This window comes from Eupeodes corollae, chromosome 1 (assembly GCF_945859685.1).
Source record: "Eupeodes corollae chromosome 1, idEupCoro1.1, whole genome shotgun sequence".
In the NCBI taxonomy this organism is placed as follows: Eukaryota; Metazoa; Arthropoda; class Insecta; order Diptera; family Syrphidae; genus Eupeodes; species Eupeodes corollae.
Genome location: NC_079147.1, coordinates 303,806,003 through 303,830,937, shown reverse-complemented (window position 1 = coordinate 303,830,937; position 24,935 = coordinate 303,806,003). Strand labels below are relative to the sequence as shown.

At 37.3% G+C, this 24,935-nt stretch overlaps 1 protein-coding gene across 3 annotated transcripts; it reads right to left on the bottom strand.

Annotated features, from left to right (window-relative positions):
* Nucleotides 1–4,042: 4,042 nt before the first annotated feature.
* LOC129942230 (uncharacterized) lies at nt 4,043–21,820 on the bottom strand. 3 transcript variants are annotated; one of them, XM_056051086.1, is made up of 8 exons: nt 21,684–21,820; nt 21,318–21,409; nt 21,122–21,219; nt 20,621–20,691; nt 8,342–10,816; nt 8,188–8,274; nt 7,933–8,112; nt 4,043–4,552 (listed from the first exon to the last, which is right to left on the bottom strand). In XM_056051086.1, exons 2-8 carry the CDS (start codon nt 21,362–21,364, stop codon nt 4,319–4,321), a joined length of 3,192 nt encoding a protein of 1,063 aa, XP_055907061.1. In that variant the 5' UTR covers nt 21,365–21,409; nt 21,684–21,820; the 3' UTR covers nt 4,043–4,318. The 3 variants fall into 3 exon arrangements, with proteins under 3 accessions (XP_055907061.1, XP_055907062.1, XP_055907063.1); XM_056051087.1 differs by lacking the exons at nt 20,621–20,691; nt 21,122–21,219; nt 21,318–21,409; nt 21,684–21,820 and adding an exon at nt 16,507–16,667; XM_056051088.1 differs by lacking the exons at nt 20,621–20,691; nt 21,122–21,219; nt 21,318–21,409; nt 21,684–21,820 and adding an exon at nt 11,060–11,292.
* Between the last annotated feature and the right edge of the window lie 3,115 nt (nt 21,821–24,935).

Here is a 24,935-nt window from a genome sequence, read left to right as displayed (position 1 = left end):
CAAGCGGGCTTCAGGAAGAATTATTCTACAATCGACCAAATATTTACGCTAACTAACATAAACTAGTTTTCGGTTCATATTCTCTAAATGACGTTGCTGCCATCGATATATTAAACGGAGAACAAGGCTGGGACCTATTGTACAACTACACCGTAAGCGCACTTCACTACAGAAAACGCATAATCAAGGGTGACTTCTAATCCATCCGTATAAATTTAAATAATATAAATATAAATCATAGACTTAACATTTTATTTAAATCAATGCCAATCTGGTCAATATTACTACTGCTAAATTACTACTATACTACATTTGTTCCGCACATGGATGCTATTGTTGGTAAAGCCAACTCTATGATTGGTTTCATTAAAAGAAACTCAACTGACTTTTTGAATCCTTATACACTTACATCTTTCTATAACTCATTAGTTAGATCATCACTTGAGTATGCTGATGTCATGTGGAATCATTATCAACCAACGTTTTCGAAAAGAATTGAGAAAGTTCAGAATCGTTTCACAAAATATGTGTTTTGTAAAATGCACTGCAATTTTTGACCACCCTCTTAAGCGCGACGTAATCTTCTGGGTCTGAAGTCTCTCAAATCTCGAAGAACTATTCATAGTATTTGTGCGAGATATTTTATGTTACCATATAAAGTGTCCTAATCTTCTATCGTTAATTTGTATTTAAGTCCCGATTAGACCACTGAGAAAAAGATACCAACCTAAACATAGGAAAAATTATGGAATGAATGAACCAGTTGCAAGATCATTTAGGGAGTTCAATGTGGTAATTATATTAACATAGCATGGCCTAAAAACAAATTCAAAAATGATTTGTATTATTTGTTTTTAAGAAATTAATTAAGATTTTTAAATTATTAATTTTTTGTATATACTTACAGTTGTGTTCATAAAAATAGCAGTGCATGACAAAGTACTAGATCTATTACGTAAAAAGTAAGAAAAACTGTAATAAGTTCTATGAAAGAATATAAATAATTTTAGCTTACAATTAGTACTTTATCGCATAACCGTTGTTTTTCATGATGTTTCGCATCTACGTGGAATCGAGTCCACTAAAACCTGACACATCTCGACTGGTATCGCGTTCCACGAATCCCGCACTGCTTCCCACAATTATTTCGAATTCTAGGGTTTTGCTTCATGACCTGCGTTCTTAACATCCCCCCATAAAATTGCGATGGGTTTAAGTTCGCGGGATTGAGCGGGCCACTCCATAATGGATTACTTCTTCTGCGCAAACCATGATATTGACTTTTTTGACATATGATTTAGGTCATAGTCATGCCCAAACCAAGGGCATTTTCTCTTTATTTTGTAATATAACCTCCTCGCGAGTTTTCATATACTCCGTTGCATCCCTTATACTCCCGTGGGATAAATAGGCCCGACCCGGTAATATGAAAAGAAAGCCCATATCATCATTTTTCCTCCACCATGCTTCACTGTTTTTAGTGTACCGTGGGTAGTATGTTGCATTTTATGGTCTTCTCACATATTTTCGACGATACCCTTGGATCCAAAAAGGTCGACTTTGCTTTCATCGCTTCATAGAGCATTCCTTCATTTCTCTTTTGACGAATCTCTATGCACTACAAACTCTATTCTCTTTGCCACATGCCTTTTCGTCAAGAATGGTACCTTGCGTGGACTTCGGGCTGTTAACTTATCTTATTAAATTCGTATTGTGACAGCGCTAACAGACAGTTGAAGTCCATTTCTTATTTTCCTAGAGCCTATGGAAGGGTTCTGTTTTGCTAACTGAACAATTTTTCTGTCAGTTCTTTCAGTAGCCATCCTTTTTGGGGAATCGCGTTTTCGGTTTATTTTGCCATTTTAAGACGTTATTGACCATTTTTGCTGAGCAGCCTAGGATGTCTTGAATATTTTGGTAGGTTTTTCCCTCTAAACGCAGTTTTCAAATAAGTTTTCAAATTTCTTCGGTGCAGTGTCTTGACCGTCCCATTGTTTATTTTTGAGCCAATATTTTTTTAATTTTTTATATGTTAGTATGTTAACCTTAAAACTTTATATAGTAAAATATTTACTTACCGAAAAATAAAAAAGAAATTAATTTTGAACATTTTGTACTTATAAAATCAAAAGCACTGCTATTTTTATGAACACTCTATATCCAGAGAGTTTGAAATAATGGGTGTTCACAGGAAAAAGTAGAGTATAACTTCAAGCTTAAAGTCTCTAATATGAAAACGAAAGACCGTTAGATGCAATAAACATGTTAATATTTTTTGTAAGAATTTCCGTTTTTAAAATAATTGACAATCTAATAAAATGTGACCAGCACTGCCGTTTTTATTTTATAACTGTATGTATTTATTCTTTTTTGCACCTGTTGAGCCTGTAGCTCGTAGATTAATTAAATAAATAAATAAAATAAGAAAATTATGACTAATTTAAGCCACCACTGTAATATCCAAATGACTCGGTTTCTTAACAGTTTCTTATTTATAATAATAATTTAGTCACAATCTTATCAGTCAACAATTGCGGTGCTAAGTTTTCTTTGTGGCACCTACCTTCAGGACTACTACCTTAATTGTAGGTTTCATTCGACTTAGCTATAGTTTCACCATTAATTATAAATACTTACTTTTAGCATTCGTAATTTTAGTACAAAAATATGTAATTCCTATTTCACTCTGTACTTTCTTCAACTGAGCATGAATTTAAAAAAAAAAATAAGCATTGACTCACAAATAAATTGAAAAACAAGTTAATTTTTCTTTCAAACTAAAAAGGGTATTGAAATGAAATTCAATATTTTATTTTAATATATATGTAAAGGGTATATGTAATTATGTATAATGTATCTCAAAGCATTTTTCGTTTGTTTTTTTTGTTCATTTTGGATGACAATAATAATAATAATAAGAATAATAATTAATAATACAAATCAAAGAGTATAATAAAGAAGTTAAAAGTATGTATAAAGAAAACAAAACAAAAATACTTTTTCGCACTAAACTTATTTTGTTGTTATGGGTGAGGGGGTGATAGGAAGATAGTTAAACAGATTTCTATTTTAATAATTTTTCATTTAATATAATTATAATAATAATAATTAATTACATATACATAATAATATTTCACTTATAAATAAAATTTTCTAAAATATATGTTTGTTAATATATAATGTATATAAATTCTTGAAGATGGAGAAAATCTCATAAGCGGCAGGTAGCAGTTTTGATTTTTCTTATTTTTCTTTTTTAATTTACTGAAGAGATATCGAAAAACGATCAGAAATAAATCAATTCAAAACAAAAAACCGAAAAATTTAAAACAAAATGCCAATTAATGCGACTAAATCTAAAGTTAGAAACAAATGAAAACAAAAAAGTTAAAACAAAACAAAAAATAAAATAACCTCTCCACAAAATCGATTTGGAAAAAATATTGAAATTTTCATTTGATTCATGGGAGGATATAAATGTAAGAAGAATAAGTAACGATAAATGGATGAAAAATGGTGCTTTAGATCTTCCCTTTCTTATCGAATTGACGTAACACAAATGTTATCCGGTCATAGATAAAAAAAAGAAAAGTTATTTCATTAAAAGTCAACAAACAATGAACGGAAATTGTGTAGAGTATTTTTAGTATTCTTAAAAACATAAATAAAAGCATATAACTTTGTCGTTTCTCTTTTATAAGTCTTCAGTTTTTTTTTGTTTTAACCAGAAACAATTAATGAGCAAATAAAGTTGTTTTTCTTTTTAATATATTAGCACTAATGATAATGATATATAATAGTAGTAACCATAGTTATGTTGTTGTTTTTCTTCTGTTCAAGTCCCAGTCTCATTCTGCCATCTGTTGGTGTTCGAATTATTCAACTCGCGCTTTGAATGTTTTATAAAATTCAAAGAAGAATCAAAAACAATTGGAACCTAACCAATAGCAGAAGAAGAGACTAGTTATTGTTGTTTTTTGTATGCATATGATAGGTGTTTGCAGTAATGATTCTTTTGGAATGAAAAATTAAAGACAAAACCATCATTTAAGGCGTGATTCTCTTTTTGTTTATAAAAAAAAGAATACAAAAATTAATACATTTTTAATTTTTTACACAAAACTTCAGTTTTTTTCTTTTTAGGTTGTAGTTTGTTTGTTTTTATGTAAGAACGTTCTATTTTGTTTACAAAAAAATATTCTTTTGTTTAAATATTGAAACAACATTTGTTTTTGTTCATTCTTAAATAAATATTTGAATAGATCCTCAAAGGAGTTTTTTGTTTTATTTAAATATATTTCTATCCCCAAAACTATTACTATCGTCTAACAATACTCGACGGTCGCGGAAGGCCACTTCTTTTTATGCTGGAAGGTGGTCGCAGACCGGAGGGTTTGGGGATGCCAGTTGATTTGGTTGTCGCTGCTGGCTGTTGGAGTGACGAAAGTGGAGTAGATGGTGGCATTGAGGAAGGCTCATGGGTCTGTGTTGAACTTCCGTTTGGAAAGAGTTTGCCATTCGAACTGCCGCGGGAGCTTGCTGAAGACATACTCTGAAAGAGAGAGAGGGCAAAAATAAAAAAATCGATTTTATTAATTTTTTAATCGGAAAGAGAAAAGGTTTTCAAATTAGAGGTTTATATGTTAATAGTTGTCATTTCGACTTTTTAGGCTTAATTAAACTGTTTGAATTTGATTAAAAAAATTTTAAACTAAAACACTTTTGGGTCGTTGTTGTGAAATACCTTCACGGCCGAAAAAAGTTATGCTGGTGGAAAATTAGACCTATTGGAACAAGTTAGTGATGTATCGTAAAGTATCGAAAACGTGTGTGTCGCTTTAGAACATCTAAAAATATTGAAGAATATTGAAGTTTTGAATAAAATCTAGGCTTGTTGATTTCTCTTAGACCTTGGAATAAGGCATAAACTAAGGTCTTAAGGCTTTTGAAGATTAATCAACACAAAAACCTAATCTGATTCTTCTGGTCTACTGCGCTGTTCTGTGGGTGTGGATTCGACGATTTTCCAGGCCGGAGCATTGGTTTCCATGTGCTCTACTTGGACCAGCCATCTTAATCGTCGAATTTTTCCCTTTTGGCTAAGTCTACGTTCGCGTCGCTGTACAGCTCGTCATTCCATCTTCTCCTCCACTCCCCTTCGATGCACACGGGACCATAGATCACAAGAAGAACTTTTCTCTCGAACCGACCCAAGGTTATTTCAATCACTTTTGTCATAGTCCATGCTTCTGCACCGTATATCAGGTAACGGGTGATGAGGGTCTTATATAGCGACACTTTGGTTCCAAGAGAGTACGATGTTATACAAATCGAATGACAGAGAATCGCTTTGTCTAAAATCTTTTTCGACATCGAAAGGTTCTGTTATGTTGTTCCCAAAACTTTATGGAGCAGCGTGAATTCTCCATGGTAATTCTGCCAAAACGGACGAGTTAGGCAGGGATTCTTGCTCTATACAGCTCGCCCCTGCAGATGCCGTCATATGCGGCCTTGAAATCGATGAAAAGATGGTGGGTGTCGATTTGGTGTTCTTGGGTTTTTTCCGGATCTGCCGTAATGTGAATATTTGATCGACTGCTTCAAAGAGCTCGGCATTTAAGCCTTCCGCTGCAACTGCTTTGCTAGACTTTAGCTTAGATATGGAAATCGGGAGGACGGGATTGTTGGCTTTCCACGTCTATGTTGAATGGATCATCCTGCCTGACAGCTCAATTCGGTTCATTCATTCATTCCTGCTTTTACACCTCTCAACATCTAAGACCGCACGCTTCTCATACTGTCTCTTTTTCCTTCTGAGAAGTCAGTGTTCCTCTCGCCTCTTCTGCTCATAAAGCTCATGAACAGCTCTCGTCCTTTTATGCATCGTGCCTGTTGTTTGGCGGCATTTGCCTGCCGACATTTCTCACAAAAAACAAGGGATCCTTGTTGGGGGTTTCTTGAAACCCATAACGTCAGAGGCGACTTATACTTTGTTGGCGGCACAGAACTACGAGAGAGGTTACTTGTAACTCGGTCGGAGAAGGATTTGGCGATCTCTTGCGATTGTAGCCGTTCGACGTTGTACCTTCTCCCAGCATCTCCCTGTTTTGCCTTAGGTCTGGAAACGCGAAGTGCTACCTCGGCTACAACGAGGTAGTGGTCTACCTCGGCTATAACGAGGTAGTGGTCCGAGTCGATGTTAGCTCCTCAGAAAGTTCGGACATTCATGATGCTGGAAGCGTGTCTGGCGTCGATCGCATTATGGTCAATCTGGTTGACGGTAGATTGATCTGGAGAACTCCAAGTTCCTTTGTGGATGTTGAGGTGTGGAAAACGCGTACTGGCTACCATGACATTTCGCCCCGTAGCAAAATCTATGAGCCTGAATCCTTTCTCGGAAGTATTGTCTGTTTTTCCCGATTATTCTACTAAAGTTGTCTTCCATTCCTAGCTTAGCATTTAAATCGCCTAGAACAATTTTAATATCGTAGCTAGGATACTGCTCATATGTTTTGTGTAAGAGTTCGAAGAACATGTCTTTGGTGTTGTCATCCTTCCTTTCTGTGGGGGCGTGCGCGCATATCAGGTTAATTTTGGAGAATTTAGCCTTGATGCGGATGGTCATTAGACGCTTGGCGACTTATGAAACGATCGTTGGTCTTTTTTAGGATTTGTCTTAATGTGAATAATTGGATTCTCGTCTTAATTCACACTCGATCATAGCTTTGTAGGCATACCAGGACAGTTCATCTCGTTCATGTCCCTTGAGAATTCCGCAGGTTGGTCATCCGAGTCGGCGACCCATTTGTTGAATGACTTATTTACCTTTTCAATACTGTCCGCTAGGGTCTTCGTTGACTGGTCTTAGGCTTCTTTGTTTTTTAGTAATTGGTATTTCTACATAATGCTGCTTTATATAACCAGATGACAGTTCCTTGCCTGTTTTGGAAGATCGTTGATGTTGCTGGATTTCTGGCATTACTCTCAGCCTACTTAACATTCATCACCGTACCAAGTATTCTTTTTTCTTGGCTTCATTTCTAATGATATCCGATATTGGCTCCAGTGGTTGTTGAGGCTTGTGGATGCGAGAACCACTTAGAGTTTCACCCTTTAGTCTGGTGAGCTAAGGCATGCATAGTTGGATTCCTCTGAAAATCCTAGATTGTGGAATAGCCTCCAAATCGTTAACGGGTCACATAATATACTTTGTTTTGTACTTATTAATGACAAAATGCATTTTTTAAGGGACTCCGAAAGCCAACATGGCCCTATATAGTTCGTCGTAGTTGAGACTGTCTTTCGTGGATTTTCTGCAGGATTCGACGTAAAGTGAAGATTTGATCTGTGGTAGATTTTCCAGGCCTAATACCATATAGTTCGTCTTTAAATTTCTTGAAGTAATATTCGTCAGAAATACTTTCTTCCGACTAAATTTTAAGTACAAGTTGGTCAGCAGCTTTGATTGTCTTCAGCCTGGTGAAAACTGTCTTGATCTCATTTAAGTCGGTGGATACAAAGATCATCAGGACCAGAGGGATTAGTAAAGACCGCTCATTCGCGGGAACTTGGACTTTATCACCCTTAAGCAGTTGGTTAAAATGGACTCTCCAGATTTTTACCGTCAAGAGCGTGTTCACTATGGTACATCCTTCCTTATTTTTGCAGGCCCGAGGACGGCTGTTATTTTCTCTTTTTTTATCATTTTTTTTCTTGCTTAAGTTTCTTTGGATCTTTTCAATTTCACACTGATCAAGGTTATCGATTACACCAAACTTATTTAAAAATGAGGTTTGTACAACTTTTACGTTGAATAGATTGCAGTGCGGTATTTCATAAAGTCACATACGAAAAGTTTCCTGACCATGAAAGTTTCTCCAGTAGACTAGAACGTGTTTATTTTATTTTTATGTTTTTAAATAAAGAACTTACATCGGTTGGTGAATGTCTCCCAGCGTCTGTATCCGCAGCGTTCGTCGTCGCGGCTTCACCCTTTACCACACCAAAACTATAATAGCCCGATGATGGGCGTAAGAGTCCAGTTCGTTTGGCTGACGGTGCGCGTAAGCCAGACACTAGACTTGGTGTTTTGAATACTGAATCATCAGATTTCTTTGAGATAGAGAAAAATCCATTAATTAAATTTTTTTTAAAGATGTTTTAGTTATTTAAATTTGTTTGACTCACCTCATTTTTAGAAACCGGTTGCTTCAGATTTGATCCCGGAACAGCATTCATTCGTATCGTCGTTTTCGTTGTGTTATTAAACTTGCCCTGAAAAAAGCCAAAACCATTTCAATTTAACACAAAAAATTTAAACAGTTTTAAAATAAATAAAAACCTGTTTATCAGTTAAAACACTCCCCGCCGTTGTAGATTTCCTTACTCCAGCTGCTGCTGGCGCTGCCATTACCGCAGGAGCAGGATTTTTTGCATAACCAAAATTACTTGATAAATTATGAAATGATTTAGATTTGATGCCCATGGGACTCTTTAACTCAGCGCCGCCCGACGCAGGCTGAGTCTTATTAAAAACGTCCCCATTACACTTTGAGTTCTGTTGCTCTGTCGCCTTCTCAAGGTCTCCCGCTGAGATTGCCTTACTACTTGCACTGAATTTCTGAAGACCACTTATGTATCGAGGTCGTGACAGAGATCTTTGTTGCTCTGTTGGTTTCTCTATCGCCGTTGCTGCTGGTGGAGGAGGGGCAATCACAGGCCTATTCAGCTGATCGCCGTTCATACCAAAACCTCCACCACCGTAGCGGGACATTTTTGCTTTGGGTTTCTTAAATGTCGCGTAGTTATTGCTTTCTGTTTCCGTCTTGTTGTTGTTATTGTTGTTATAAGCCACCGGTGGAGTAATATCTCTTCGTGAGATTCTCTCCATTGGAGCTCTATCCGCTGCCGTCGTCGTCGCTGACACCGCTGTTTGTGGGGTTTCATCTTCTTCCTCTGTCGAGGGCAAGTGTTCATTGTCTCCATCAATACAAGGCACATTCAGTTCACTAGTTCCGTTTTCAGTACGTTTGAATATTCGTATAGTTCGGAATCGATCGCGATCCCGTTTCTCCAATTTACTACTATTGCGTGGTACTTTATCATCTTGAGGGGGTGCATTTGGATTATTTGACAATTGTTCGGTGCAGTGCTGTTCGTCAGTCTTTTTATGAGTTTCTTCTGATTCTATTCCTCCTTCAGTCTCTTTTACAAATGAATTCGAATTTACCGAACCACTTGGTGAATTTTTCTGTGGTTGGGCAATGTTGACACCGTCGTAGAGGCGACTCCGACGACTAAGCAAACGATCACCGATTCCACTGCTGTTCATCGAAAAGCTGAGTGGTGTTTCGGGGCTACAAATTTGCGATGTCTCCTTAGCCTCTGATTTATCCAGAGCAGTGCTGAATCTCTTCTTAATGGTTTCTAGGGATTTTTGCATTTTTATCTGCTCCTCATTCAGTTCGAGCTTGCCCAAGTTGTCCAGCAGATTATTGAACGCCTCCTCGTCCGCCGTGTCTACTGCTGGTGTTCCGCCAGGAATGCTCTTGCTAAACGGAATACACTTGTTGAACGTCTCATTTGGATTGATGTTCTCCAACAGTTCCATGGTTTCAATGGCATTATTGACATCATCGTTGCACGGCAACCGTGGTGGCAGCAACGCTTGTGGCTCAGAGAACGTTTCATTCTGTATTCGCTCCTTGAGGATGTTCGTGGCAATGCTAACCGGCTTCTCGTAAGTCTCATTTAAGGTTCTGTTCGGCGTCGTTGAGTAGCCTACAATGGGAGAAATATTCACCTCGATGGAGGGCGTAAAAGATGGCTTTTGCCGCATCGAGGTGAACGATGAATTCTGATGGGGAGTCGACTGTTCATAGTGCTTCCCGTTCTTCAGATTGTTCTCGGGAGTTTCACATAGGAGATTTTGCTCACTGCAGTCGAAAGTGGTGTTCACGCCATCGGCAATGCTGAAACGCTTCAAGCACACAGTCTCTTCCATAATTGGCTTCTGAAATGTCTCATTTTGCAGGTCAATGAAGGCTTTCATCTCCGCCGACCCCACAACTGGCTGCACCGTAGTCGTCGTCACAATACTGCTGTCCACCAAATTGAATGTGGTGTCCCCGATGTAGTCATCATCGCCATTCGGAACAATTTGCTCTTTCCCACTGGGAAATGTCTCGTTGAAAATCAACTTCTGGTCGAATGATTTCTCTGGCAAGCTCTCCTGTTGCTCCTTCTCTCGTTCTCGCTGCTGCTCCCTCTCTCTCTCAGCAATATTGCACGTTCGACTGGAAAACGTATCCGAACCAGCACCACCCGTACTATCCACCGAATTATTCATTGTGCTGCAGGCTGAAGTCGTTTTACTATTTATCAATGAAATATCATCTATTTGAGCAATATTCGAGTCTTTTATCAGAGTCCCCTCGGCCGACAGAGACAGCGACTCGAGGGCTTTTCGATCGCGGATCATATCGTTGAGAGTGTAGCCGCCAATTTGTTCGGCAGTCTTCTCACCATCGAAGAACAAACCCGACATCGGGACATCGCCTTGGATTGATTGAAGCAAATTATTTGACAAAAAGTCACTGGACGTTATCAGACTGCTGTTCATGCCATACAGTGACACGTCCATGGAGGAACATATCGACGAGGGAGGTGAGGTATCTTGCAGGAAGCTCTTTTGCATATTCGTCACTAGACCACCAATTTCGAGATTCACATTCAGAGGCGTTTGTGGTTGCTGCTGCTGCGGTAGCTGTGAATTTGGTTGACTTTGGGTGGCATTTTGTGACTGCGTTAGAGGATTCTGAAAGAGAAAAAATTTAATTGATTGACATTTTTCGAAACAATATTTTTGGAATTTGTTTAAATATTTGGTTAGATGTTACATAACAAATCTGCTACTTTGGACTTTATTCAATTTTTGTAAAGCCTTCGAACAACGATCAAATTCTTAAATATGTTTATTTTGTTGCTTTTTAAGTAACATCTGGTGAAGAATCAAGTGGCTAACTACGTCACAATGTCAATAGCTAAAAAGTCTACTCACAAAGTGATTCATTATTATTTCTCGTCTTGTCTGATAATATAATATAATTATTTTTGCTTTATTTTAATCGTGTGACACTCCTCTCAAACTCAAAACAATTGGAAAATACAAAATTTGTAGGACAAGCAAAAATAATATGTAATAATTTATTTTTGTTTATTTGTCTTTGAATTTATGATGTTAAACAATTAGCTACGTTATAACTTCCGATACATTCAGATCTCGTGAAAGACTGACGGCTCTATTAATAAATTGTTTGATATTTTCGAATAAGTAAACGGTCGAGAGACAGAGTGTTGCCAATTTCATGCGCAGTTTAATTTAATATATTTTTTTTTCTGAGGTAAACAATTTGCAATCAAAGTAAAAATAATAAATTTAGTTTTATGTTTAGAGAATTTTGAATATTGCATCAAGGAACAAGTTTTGCGATGAATATTTAAAGAATACAAAAATAAATTAATATTTTAAGAGATGACATTGAATTCAAGTGTGAATTTATTATTTAACGACATAACGACCAATACTTGTTATCTGCGATTAATTTTCTTATTAGATATCGACTCTTAATCAATATTGCAAGCTTTTATCTTATCATCTCGGTTACCACTTTGGTTAAATTATTTAAGAGCTCGCTTTGATGCCGAGCTCTTTAAAGCGGCTAGAGATAAGTTGGTTTGGAGCATGCACCATCTTATCTGTAAGATATGAATGCCCGGTGAATGGAACCTCAGTATTGTTTGCCCGATCCTGAAAAAAGGAGACCCTCTAAACTGCACCAACTATAGAGGAATCAGTCTACTTAACATCGCCTATAAAATCTTCTCTGCCGTAATATGTGAACGTCTAAAGCCCATCGTCAATAACCTGATATTCAAATCAAATATTCACATTACGGCTCATCCTGGAAAAACCCAAGAACACGAAATCGACACCCACCATCTTTTCATCGATTTCAAGGCCGCATATAACAGCATCTACAGGGATGAGCTGTATAGAGCCATGTCTAGTTTTGGCATCGCTGCCAAGCTCGTCTGTTTGTGCAGGATGACCATGGAGAATTCACACTGCTCCATGAAGGTTGGAAACAACTTAACAAAACCTTTCCATGTGAAAAAATTGCTGTCATGCTAATTTTTTAACGTCGTACTTGAAAGGATAGTGCAGAGCTCACACGTCAACACTAGAGGCACTATCTTTCAAAAGTCTGTCCAATTACTGGCATATGCTGATGACATTGACATAATCAGAAGAACTCAGCGTGGTGTCAATGGGGCTTTTGTGATTATTAAGGCAGAGGTGGCAAAAATGGGTTTAACGGTTAATGAGGGCAAAACAAAGAAAGGACATACAAAACCCACGTTTTGGTCAAACCGTCACCATCGACAGACGTAGCTTTGAGGTAGTCAAAGACTTCGTCTACCTAGGCTCCACTGTAAACGCAGAAAACAACACCAGCGTTGAGATCAAACGAAGAATAAGTCTTGCTAACCGCTGTTTCTTTAAGCTAAGAAAGCAATTGAATGTAAGGACCAAACTGTCGCTGTATAAGACCCTTATCATCCCCGTCCTGCTATACGGTACAGAAGCATAGACTATGACAAAAACGGATGAAAGCACCTTGGGTCGGTTCGAGAGAAAAGTTCTTGGTGTGATCTACGGTCCCGTATGCATCGAAGGGGAGTGGAGGAGAAAATGGAACGACGATCTGAACGGGCTGTACAGCGACGTAGGCTTAGCCAGAACGATAAAAGTTCAACTACTGAGATGGCTGAGTCACGTAGTCCGCATGGAAATCAATGCTCCGTCCCGGAAAGTCTTCGAATCTACACCCACAGGACAGCACAGTAGAGGAAGACCGCGTATCAGGTGGTGCGCACAAGTGGAAAGTGAAACTGGAGATATCTAGTTAGGGACCGAGATAGATGGAGAAGTTCGTTGTGTGAGGCCCTAGTTCACACAGGATTAAGTAAGTAAGTAATTGGAAGTAAAATTTGGACCGAAGATCTTTTTTGGTACTCGTCAGTTTTTCTTCGGGGCAGCTTTAAATTACTTACGAAAAATCTTCAATTGCGGATAAATTAAGGTTTTGTGAGTTCATATTTTGATAGTTGAAATTCAGCTGAATCCACCATATTGAGGTTTACCAGGAAGTGAAAGGGGGGTGGGGGGAAGGTTAATAGGGAAAGTCAGTCAAAAATAAACCTACTAAATTCCAAAATTTTAAAACGGACTTAAATTCTAAGGAAAGTAAAAGTGAGTAGGTGGAAATGTGAACAACACTTTCAAAACAAATAACATTTTGTGGTTCTTCTGAGTAACAAGTGCGGGTTCAGGGCTCTTTGGATCTAGAACCATCGAACCATATCAAAAGATATTGCAACCCAGCCAAGGCGACATTAACGTACCGGGACCTTAGTGTGGTATTGGAGAAATACTGATCAAAAACAAGATTAAATCAGTAGAGAAGGCCAAGAGATTAAACTTTGGAATTAACTCCCTGCTCAGGTCAAACTGCTACTTGGGAACTACAATCATAAACAGTTTCAACACTTCAACATCCAAGGATTAGTGAGCAGTAATTTTTAAAAATGTTGTAATAAGTAGAGGAAGACACAAGATATATCCAGAGGCATATAATATCCGTGAGAGAGTTAAAGGATATTTTCAGAAAGTTGGAGAAGAATTTAGGGCCCTACATCCTGCAAGAAAAATTAATAAGTCCGATTTTTATAAAAAAAATATTCATTTATATATCCAAAATTATGTTATCTCCTTCAAAATAATTCTCCTCTGATACAATGCACTTGTGCCAGCGGTTTTTCCAATCGTCAAAACACTTCTGAAATGAACTTTTGGGTATTGTCTTGAGCTCCTTCAGCGATGCAGCCTTAATTTCCTCAATCGTGACGAATCTTCGTCCTTTCATGGGCCTTTTCAGTTTCAGGAAGAGGACAAAGTTGCAGGGGGCCAAGTATGGTGAATACGGTGGCTGAGGCATGATGGAAGTACTGTTTTTGGCCAAAAAACAACTCACTAATAACACGTTGTGCGCAGGTACATTGTCATGGTGCAAAATCCATGAATTTTCTTTCAACATTTTCAGCCGTTTTTTTTTAATTAATTTACACAAACGCAAGCTAATACTCCTTGTTTACCGTACGCCCTTGTGGTAGAAATTCTTGATGTACAACGCCATGGTAATCAAAGAAAAATGTTAGCAAAACCTTCACACGTGAACGAACTTTGCGTGCCTTTTTCGGTCTTGGCTCTCCTGGACTCTTCCATTTAAATGATTGGGCTTTGGCTTCGACGTCATAACTATATACTCATGATTCGTCACCAGTTATAACCCTTTTGAGCAGATTCGGATCATCATTGACATCGTTCAACATGTCTTGGGCAATGTTCAGGTGGTGCTGCTTCTGATCTAAATTAAGCAATTTTGGAACGAATTCCGCTGACACATGTGCCATACACAAAACATCCCTTAAAATTGATTGTCATGAGCCATACTTTGAATTCAGATTATCTGCTACTTCTCTAATCGTGATTCGACGATCTTTCAATACAATTTCTTTCACTTTCTGAACATTTGCATCGGTGTTTGACGTGGTGGGACGTCTGAAGCGAAGTTCTTATACCACTTATAAACATTTTTGTTTGCTCAGAGTTGGTTCCCCGTACGCCACTGTCAACATTTCAAGAGTTTTTGAGCACTTAATACCGTTTTTTACACATTAATTAATACAAATTCTCTGCTCTGTTATTTTCAACAAGAATAAAATGCCGAGTACGCAAAAACAAGTCTAACATTTATGGCTCTTACAAAAATGCAAGTACTTTGAGGTGTGAAGGTGGTTCTTAGCAGCATAAACAATCTCGTAGAATATCAAACCGTGTTGAAACTCTCCCAAAAATGTACTTTCAAAAAAACTAAACATTTTCGCAAAGTCATAGGGCTCTTCATCTGAAGAACTGCATTAAGTTATGAAGCTCATTTCTACTTAAATTTCGAGAATTAACAAAATAACCGAACCAAGACAATCCTCAAGCCATTAACTAACTATTTGTTTCTAAAACTTAACTAACTAAACATTGACAACATTTGGTCAGCGAAAACTAGTCATTCACAAACAAAATCCAGTTGGTGGCAGTTCACTCTTGAGTCCAATTTCGGACCTGGCGTAAAGTAGAGAGATTTTTTTTTAGCCCTACTGCAAAAATGTTAATTGCTTTGCCAGGCTCAATATTTTTCACTCATTCCATGTCTGCAGCATTGCAGATATTTGGTGATTGCCTAAAACTTGGCTTAGGCCAGCAATGCAACTTTCTTGCCATGTTGAAGTTCTTCCTTTACCTCCTCATGGTGGCCCCGGGAAATGATTTCTTCTTTAACGGAGATTAGCACTCTTCGTTACTGAATCCTATCCCGCTATGGAAACCAAAATTACGCCTCGGCGTTCGGTGTGTTGTCGAAAATTTGGAGGAATAACTCTTAACAGCTTAAGAACAAAGCTACGACTGTTTCGCACAAATGTCGAATCTGTACTTTACTTCTTTATGGGTGCAGCACTTGGAAGGTTACTTCAGCCATTATAAGGAAGCTGCAAACTTTCGTGAATAGATGTCTTCGTAACATTCTAAGGATTTTCTTGCCAAACTGTATATCAAATGAGGTCCTTCATAGAAGGACAGGCCAGGAACCTATAGACTATAATACGTGGGCGAAGTGGCAATGGAATGGATATACGCTTCGAAAAGGTAACGACTGCATTGCAGGCCAAGCAACGCATTGGAACCCACTCGCACAAGAAGGAAGAAGAGCTGGACGACAGAGAAGCACATGGCGCAGGACAGTCGAGGCGGAATCAGCGTCTCTAGGCAAAAGTAGGAGGGAGCTAAAACACATCTTTGCAAACCGTACACCATGGCGCGTAAGCGTAGTAGAAGCCCTTTGTCTCTTAAGGGTTTCCAACGGACTTAACAGGTCTGAGGACCTTAGTAAGTAAGTAAGTAAAGTGCAGACACTCAAACCCCTTTTTCCCAACACGGTGTTAGATCATAATAAGGCACAATAAAGCCAAACAAAATAAAGATCCGTAAAACTTTTGGTGTTAAAAAGAACAAAAAAACCCCACTGTTCGGTTAGGCATAAATTATTTCGATGGCATCACTCAATTACTTTTGTTTGAAGCTTCATTTCTATTTTCTTAAATCTAGAACTGCTTCTTTCTAGATTAAAATGCAAACATAATAAATCTTAGGAACACGCAAGATTTTTCGTTTTTATTTTCTCTACATTAACAAAAAATAGTGCTAATATAAGATTAAAACCTCTTTCTTTAAACACATTGTTGTGTGCAATAAATTAGAAGCAACAACCGACAAATCAAGGTCAAGTGAAAACATAAAAAAAAACAAGAAGCAATATTTTTAGTTTTTACCGCAGATTTCCATAAACACGGTCCCGAGCGTAAAACATCAAAAAACGCACTCAATAATTCTTTTGACCTTTCCATTTAAATACACATAGATTTTTCTCTATTGATTCACTTTCTTATTCAACAAAAATTATTCCACTTAAAAATCAAATAAAGCTTCTCGTTTTGGCACTTTTATTATATGAGAATATGAGACAAACTACGGACCGTTTTGTGTCTAGCCTTGAGTTAAATCAACGAGCATCTATTATTTCGTTGTTGTCTGTAATTGACATCAAGTCTTCTATATCACGATTCGATGCTCGATGAAGCAAGTCGAGGAGCAACAACGACGATGAGAGAGAAGCTCAGTTATTCATTAAATCCATTCACCTGACACGAAAATTAAAAAAAAAAAACCTTCTTTGGAATTTATGTCTATATATGCATTAAACGTACAATGAAACGTTATAACAACAGAATTTTGTGTGCCCAAGACAATGGGCAGACATACAGGCAGGCAATGGAAGTCCCACCTCAAATTGACCCCAATAAAAACGCAACATCCATTGTCGTCGTTGCCGTTGTCGATTCTGTTGCCGTTGCCTATGCAATGGCTTTCTTCATTCATTCATTCTGTCGATCGTTTTTACTTTACAAAGACTGAAGATCAGGTGTCGTCTACCAGCAGCAACAGCAGCAGTAACAGCTGTATGTGTGTGGGAACAAAAAACACAATGAAAGGATTGATGGTATTTTGCATCCAAAATTAGCAGCATAAGTTCATTAAACTCCAGACAGGAAAATGGTCAGAAATCATGCAGAGCAAAGAAGTATGTAGCTTCACAAAGAGCCCCACCACCAAAAAGAAATAATTAATCTCATTACACGCAAAGGGGCCGGATCTTTAAGCAATGTAAGGCTCAAAGAAATGCGGAAGGAAGCAATGAAAAGGCTAGTGTCGAAGTCCCATCTATTTAATTTAAAACGGGTGTTTTTTTTAAAGTAATATCAAGTTGAACTATTTAAACAAGTTATTTGTCAGCTGTCAAGTGGTTTATTTCTAGTTAAATTCGACATTTAAACATAAACACTGAGGACTGACAACGCTTCTAATCTGTGCAAGTTTATTTTAAAATCATGGTTCATGTTTAGCAATGATGATTGAATGGACACAATAAACAAAGTGCCGTTAAATCTACAAGAACTTTCAGTTTGGTGTGCTTTGCGGGTTAGAGAAATAATTGGTCCATACTCTTTTAAAATAAGATGCTGGGCAGAACGTTGCAGGCATTGGTGACCGCTACAAAACCACGATAACTGACTTTATGGTTCATCCTTGATCTGCAGGAGCTGCGGTTTCGACAGGAGGGCAGATGGCGCAACATGTCACCTACATAGATTGTGCCACCTTTGATTTTTTTTTTTAAAGAAAACGATTTTACGTTATTTGACCTTCTAGATCGCACTATTTTGCCGTTTTGATCGTCTATTTTTGTTCTTTGTGAAGTCAGAAGACTAAGCCGCGCAAATAACCCGAAACGATTAAACACTTCTTTTTCGTTTCCGGCTGCTAGTAGCAGCACTTTAACTCCTCCTAGAGCATAGGGCGGCAACCAGTTCCTTCCATCTCTCTCTATTCCTAGCACGATACCTCAGCTGGGACCACGTCTCCAAGTTTTGGGACCAAGCTTCCTTCATGACAGATGATCTCCATGTTTCTCTTGGTCTTCCAGGCCGCCTTCTATCTTTAGGATTCCATTGAAAGCACTACTTTGCTATGTTGTCATACGGCGAATCCAGCGCCACTGTCTCTGCACGATGTCAACATCCACTTTTGTTTGCTCAGTCCTAAACCATAGTTCATCGTTAGATATGGTTTGTGGCCACCGGATGTTCAGGATGTTAAGTAGACAGCGGTTGACAAACAGCGGTTGGACTCAAACAACTTTAACTTCGTACGGAGCGCTATTTTCCTAAAGTTGCACACTTATGAAAAAATTCCGAGTGCACTACGGGCTTTATTTATTCTATCGGTGACATCCAGGTCCGTTCCACCATCGAGTGCCAAATAGCTTCCCAGATAGTTGAACTGGGTGACCTCTTCTACTGCCACTTGACTCACAATAACCTGTTGTTGTTGGTTTCGGCTTGTGTGCATTAACTAAATCTTACTGGAATTAATCCTTAAGCCAGCCACCTCCCCATTTTGTTGAAGAGAGAGGCACATTTGGCTGAGGTCTCTATTTCTGTTTGCCATTAAGCATATGTCGTCAGCATAGTCCAAATGGCTTAATGTTTCCTTCAGGCGCCATTGGATACCCAGTCTCTCGTGTTCACCCACCGTAGCAGTCATAACATCATCAATAGCAAGTAAAAACAGAATCGGTGACAATACAACACCCTGTCTTACTCCCTGTCGCACTTCAAATGCATCGGAAAGCTGTCCATTGTGCAAAACGAAACACCTTGCGTTGTTGTAAGACTCTTTTACTATAGCAACAATTTTATTAGGAATGCCTCTAGCAACAAGCGATCTCAAGATAACATCACAACTAACGCGATCGAAGGCCATTTCAAAATCGACGATCATGAGGTAAAGCGGAGATTGGTACTCCGATGATTGTTCAAGAATAATTCGCAAGGTGTTAATGTGGTCGACATATGATCGACCACTGCGCATCCCGCTTGATGCCTCTTGAGCGTAGAATCGATCTTAGATTTTATCCTCTCGAGAATGATGGTTGCCATTAACTTTGGAAATTCGGACAGAATGGTGATCCCACGCCAGTTATTGCAATTCTTATGATCACCTTTTTTTGGTAGCTTGACGATCACCCCGTCCTTCCATTCCCTGGGAAAGGTTTCCTTTTCCCAAACAGACTTAACAAGTGGCAACAAGACACGGCAGACAAGTGGGGGTCCACTTTGAGGAATTCGGCAGATATGCCATCCAGCCCAGCTGCTTTCTCGATCTTTAAAAGGTGTATCGGCGTTCTTATTTCCGTGCATGTCTTGGGGGTCAATATTAATGCCTCTGGTAGGTCTACGTATGTCCGGCAGTTGATGATTTGCATTCGCGTTTGCATTTGCAATCTGGTCATCGTTCAACAATGTTCAGAAGTGCTCCTTCCATCTCCTTCCATTGATACTAAAAGACTACCTTTCGTGTCACAAACAGGATGGTTGACAATATTTTGTTGGCCTACAAGATCTTTGGTGATTTAACACGATTTTACGCTCTGTTATTACCTATAATACATCTACAAAATCATCGAAAAGTAGACCTCAAGATTAGACTACGTCCAAGCTAGCCATGGCAGTCATGTCAGTTTAATAAAGTAATCTTAGTTTTATTCTGTTTTAAAGTTCTATAGCTCTCAAATAAGACCTTATCGTGTCATAAACAAATTAGGCGTTATAAGGGTACGAAAAACTAAAGAATTGTGTGACTTCGCTTAAATGCAAATATAAGTCTAAGGTGAATGTCACAAGATTTAACAACTTGAAAGACGCTGATGTTGAATTTAAAAGAAGAACACGTTGGGTCTTTTTCATCGCTATGAGTCTTAATAGTAGTAAAAGCCCAAATCGAGACTTTTACTACTATTAAGACTCATAGCGATGTTCTTCTTTTAAATTCGACATCAGCGTCTTTCAAGTTGCTAAATTTAGTGACCTTCACCTTTGATTTATATTTACATTTAAGCGAAGTCACACAATTGGCACTTTTTTGCCAAAATCTTTCTGGAACTTGAGACATCAGCACATTTCAAGTTGCCAAATCTTATGACCTTCACATTAGACTTGCATTTAATCGATGTCACATATTAAGCAAAGTCAGATGAATGATTGTAAACATTTTACCCCTAGCTCGAGGCGCTCTTTAATTCTTATTCCGGCCCCGTCAGTACTGAGTAATTAATTTGTACCTATTCCCAAAAGCATTAAAGCCACACCATAAACATGATTGTCTTCTTACACAACACGAGACGAATGTGGCGGCACTGACCTTATCTAGAGCGGTAGTGGTTTGCTTTGCTAATACAAACCAGTTTCCCCTTCATTTCCCACATTAATCTACTAAAAAAAGCAACAACAAAAAAAAATAAAAATAAAAATAAAAGTTCCTACTTACAAACAGAGTTTCCAAGTTTTGAGCTGTTTTCCTCTTGGGTCGTGTGAATGTTCTTGTATTCAGTTTGAATGCTAAAAAGTAGAAGGAAGAAAAATATTTTAAAAGCAAAGCAAAAGAAGTGTGATTAGATATAGACAAGACATAAACGACAGAAAAACACACTCTCCACACTACTCGAGGGCAGGACAGGATAAACATTCTCATCACACATCACACATGACAAATCAACTACACACAAAAACAACAAATTAATTATTCTTTTTGCGTTTTCATACAAAATGCTTTAGGATGTAGGGTAAGGGTGCAGGAGGAGCCAGAGGGGGGTTACACACTCAATTCAAGAAAGAAATCGGAATTAGCAAACAAAATAAAACCAACCTCACGCAACTAGGCGTAGGTTTGGCAGAATAGCAGGCCAGGCTATAGCAAAAAGTAAAAAAGCAAGCTCTAGCACTTCCTCCACTTCTATTAACTAAACATCTCTAATCCCCAAACACTTACCTTGTTCCGCCGACGAACTATGACTATTCGAGCAATTGTTATTTCTCCATTGTTGCAAAATATTCGAGACATCATCGTGGGTTTTGTCCTCGAGAAATCTGTTGTGTATTAAATTTTCCATTTGGAAATTTAGAAAAATTGAGAAAAGTTTTCTTCACTACTTGTCATGAGTCAATGCAGGAGTAGTAAAACTTACATAAAGGAATCGTCCTTTAGGGCCTCATCAATATCCAGGATGTCCATGGTTGGATATTTTGTTTGTTAGTTACTTAAATTTCTAAAACGGCACTAGAAACAAAATGTAAACCGAAAACAAAACAGATCATGAATAATTTACGGAATTTGTTATAAATAAATGGTAAAAAGAAAAAACATAAAAAGCCCTAAGGCTTTTTATTAGTTGGTTTTTTGGTTTTTGGTTTTTGCTTCTTTTTTCTTTTCTTCACTTTTTCGATAAAAAGAACGAACGAACATCTGTTTTAATTTAGAATTTTCATGCGAATTTATGGAGTTTTCGAATTTATAAATAAAGATATTATGCAATTTAGATATTTAAGTTCACCTTAAAATCAAAAAACAACTATTTCGAAACTATTTTACAGGAGAAAACGTAAAATTTAAAAAATAAAAAACTGTTGACAAGTTTTCATTTTACTTTTTATCTTAAAACTAAATAAAATAGTACTCTCTCTTTGCGGATGACACACGACGACTGATTTTTTTGAATTTTGTTTTTGCATTCGATCTAGTACAATTTGTGGTTGATTATTGAGGGGTAGGTTACATAAAACATAAGTTGCATGAAAAAGTTTATATCACAATATGATTGTGGAAGTGGTATATTTCTATTTTTAGGCCTGTCTTTGCAGCTGAAGTAATTTATTTTTAAAAACTACGTTTTCTTGAAATTTAAAATATTGTGATCACAGTTTGCAGTTATGCAGGAAACGTTTCCCCACAGTGTTTCTTGAACAGAAATAATTTTTCATGTTCAATGTATTGACGCTCCGTTTAGTAGCTTTTTAATGAACAAAGATCATTTTACTGTTTCTTCGGCGAATGCAACCCGTTTGCTAATAATAATATTGTTCTGCAAAACATTAAACAGTTAGAAAATCAAAAAAAACAATTATTATATTTCACTGACAAAGTTGATAAAAAACTGCACCTCCACAATTTTATAATGGAAACACAAAAATTTGAATTCCAAATTTGAAAGGAAGCAATGAAGCACCGTCTTAAAAAAGAAATGACGAAAATTCCGATGTTAACCAAATATTGAAGAAAGCCACCATATTTATATTTATTGATTGGGTATGAGAAAGTTCTCAGAGTCAGACCTTACGAACTTAAACGGACTCTGATTCATATGCAAAAAACGAGTACACTCTCTACAGTTTCCACTCAGTGAAATGAGAATGATCACAAAGCTCTTTGGCGAGTCAAGAAGGAAAAATGTCTTCTCAAAGCGAAAATGAAAGTGAAATTATAAACAATAATACTGACCATCTATGTGAATTTCTAGTAACTGAAACTAAATAAAGTTTTACTGGAGAAGTCGCAGTTACCAGTTTTAAAGCAAGAAAAAGAGATGCTATGCTTAAAATCATAAAATCATTTTTGATACGCGTTGCACGTAGCCTGTGCATTTATTGAGTAGTATCCTTTGCGGTTGTAGTACCCGTGGCATGATGGTTAGTGCGTTGGACTGTCATGCAAATAATTTTCGCGGGTACTGCCTCTTGCGAGGAATTGACAAATCCTTCAAGAGTAATTCTTGTCATGAAAAAGAGCTTTCTCAAACTAGCCGTTCGGATTCGGCCTAAAATTGTGGGTCCCTTCCATTCCTGACACACAGGAATGGTTGAGAGTTGTAAGTCACTAGGCCGTGGTTCTCAATGGACTGTTGCGCCACCCAATTTATTTATTTATTTATTTCCTGTGCAACCGAAGATATCGTTGATAGATTGACACTAATGACAACACCCCTTTGAAATCCAGGATCTTCTTCTAAACGCAGAAAAATCCTCATTCTCGGTCCCTGTATTTTTTTTGCATACCAGTATTAGAATGTTCTCAGAAAAGTGAGTAAAGAGCTTGAACCTATATTTTTGCATATGACTCATTGTTAATTTTAGCTTTAACGGAAACGCAACAACATCTTTACCCGTCGTATTTTTGTCTCCATTATCGCCGACATCTCTTTCGATTGTTTCTGATTTACCACAGTTGTGCAATCATCATCAATACAACTTCCGCCATATGTCGCTCCGAAATGTACAAATAATGGTAATTATCAAATTAATGGGTCAACTCCTATTTTATCTGGACCTAGAGTTGTTTTATTTTTGTCTAAACTTGCCTCTTGAACAAATGCCTTCGTTATTTGTCAGAAAAATTGTGAACCACATCCATTAAAAACGTTGAAAAAGTTGTGCATTCGTGTCCCCGATTCTGTTTTCCATGTACTGCATTTGTCATCGTTCCGAGCCGTTGGTGACATAATTCTTGAATTTGTGAATAGACCGAACAACCATGTTACAAGTCAGAATCCTTTTTACCAATATTGGACAACTAGTCATGAACCTAAGGTTAACGCAAACATGTTTGCAAACTTCTTCAAAGAAGCTTTCACTGTTACAAATGATAAACAGTTCTTACTCCTCTTCTGACGTAAATTTTCCTCATCCTAAAAATGAAGTTAATTATGTGTGATATCGAATATGTTCGTGTCTCTATTGTATGTAATGTGCTTTCCTTATAATGTACTTCAAGTAAATGTGATAATCTGAATGGTTTTGTGAAGAAGAGACCTACAGTTACTTATTTACTTAACTTCACATCCTTTTATTAAGATGTTTTTGAAAAACCTAGATAAATCGATTAAGTATTTAGTGATTTTAGTAAAGGCTTTGACAAGTTGTGTCACAATACATTTCAAAAATAAACAATCAAGTTTTTAACAACAACTTCTTAAATTGGAACTCATCTTTAAAAAAATAGAATCTACAGCATTGTATTTCGTAAGGAGTATTCATATCAATTTTTTGTAAATTTGGACGACTCTCAAAGAAGCCATTTAGGCTCAATTTTGTCTATTTTATTTATAAATGACTTGTTTTCGATCATAAGAAATTTGTTCGGCGTTATTAATGCTGATGACATTAAGCTTTTCAAAAGTTTAAGATCAGCTTCTGACTAATTACTTTTGCAAGAAAATTTGGTAAAATTTGGGAATTGTACAGTAAAAATTATCTCGTTTTGAATGTTGACCAGTGTAAACCATGAGTTTTACAAGAAAAAAGTTTTCCTTGATTTTAATTGCACGTTTGATACCTGCCATTTACCTAAGTAAAGTCACAGTGTTTTCTGATTAAGGTGTTATTCTTGATCCTAAGTTAACTTTTAATGAGCATTTAAACCATATAATTAAGAAAGTTAATAGGATCGTAGAATTCGTAAAGAGATTTGGTCGCGATTTCCGTCACCCTTACGTTTTTAAGCTGCTTGTTGTTTCATTTGTGAGACCAATTCCTAAATAAAATTGTGATGTGTGGTCACCTTTCTACTCAGTTCATACAACAAGACTTGAAGTAATTCAGAGAAGATTAATGCATTTTTTCCTTCGTTTTCTTCCATGGTCGCATGAACAAACATTCCCTCTTACTCTCAAAGGCTTGCTTTAATAAACCTTTCAACACTCACCAATCCAAGGAATTATTTTTATAGTTTTGTTTTATAGTTGACATTATTAATGGGTCAATATTATCTCTTAGTCAGTCAAATTTTAGTTTAAGTCGTACAAGTATGAGAC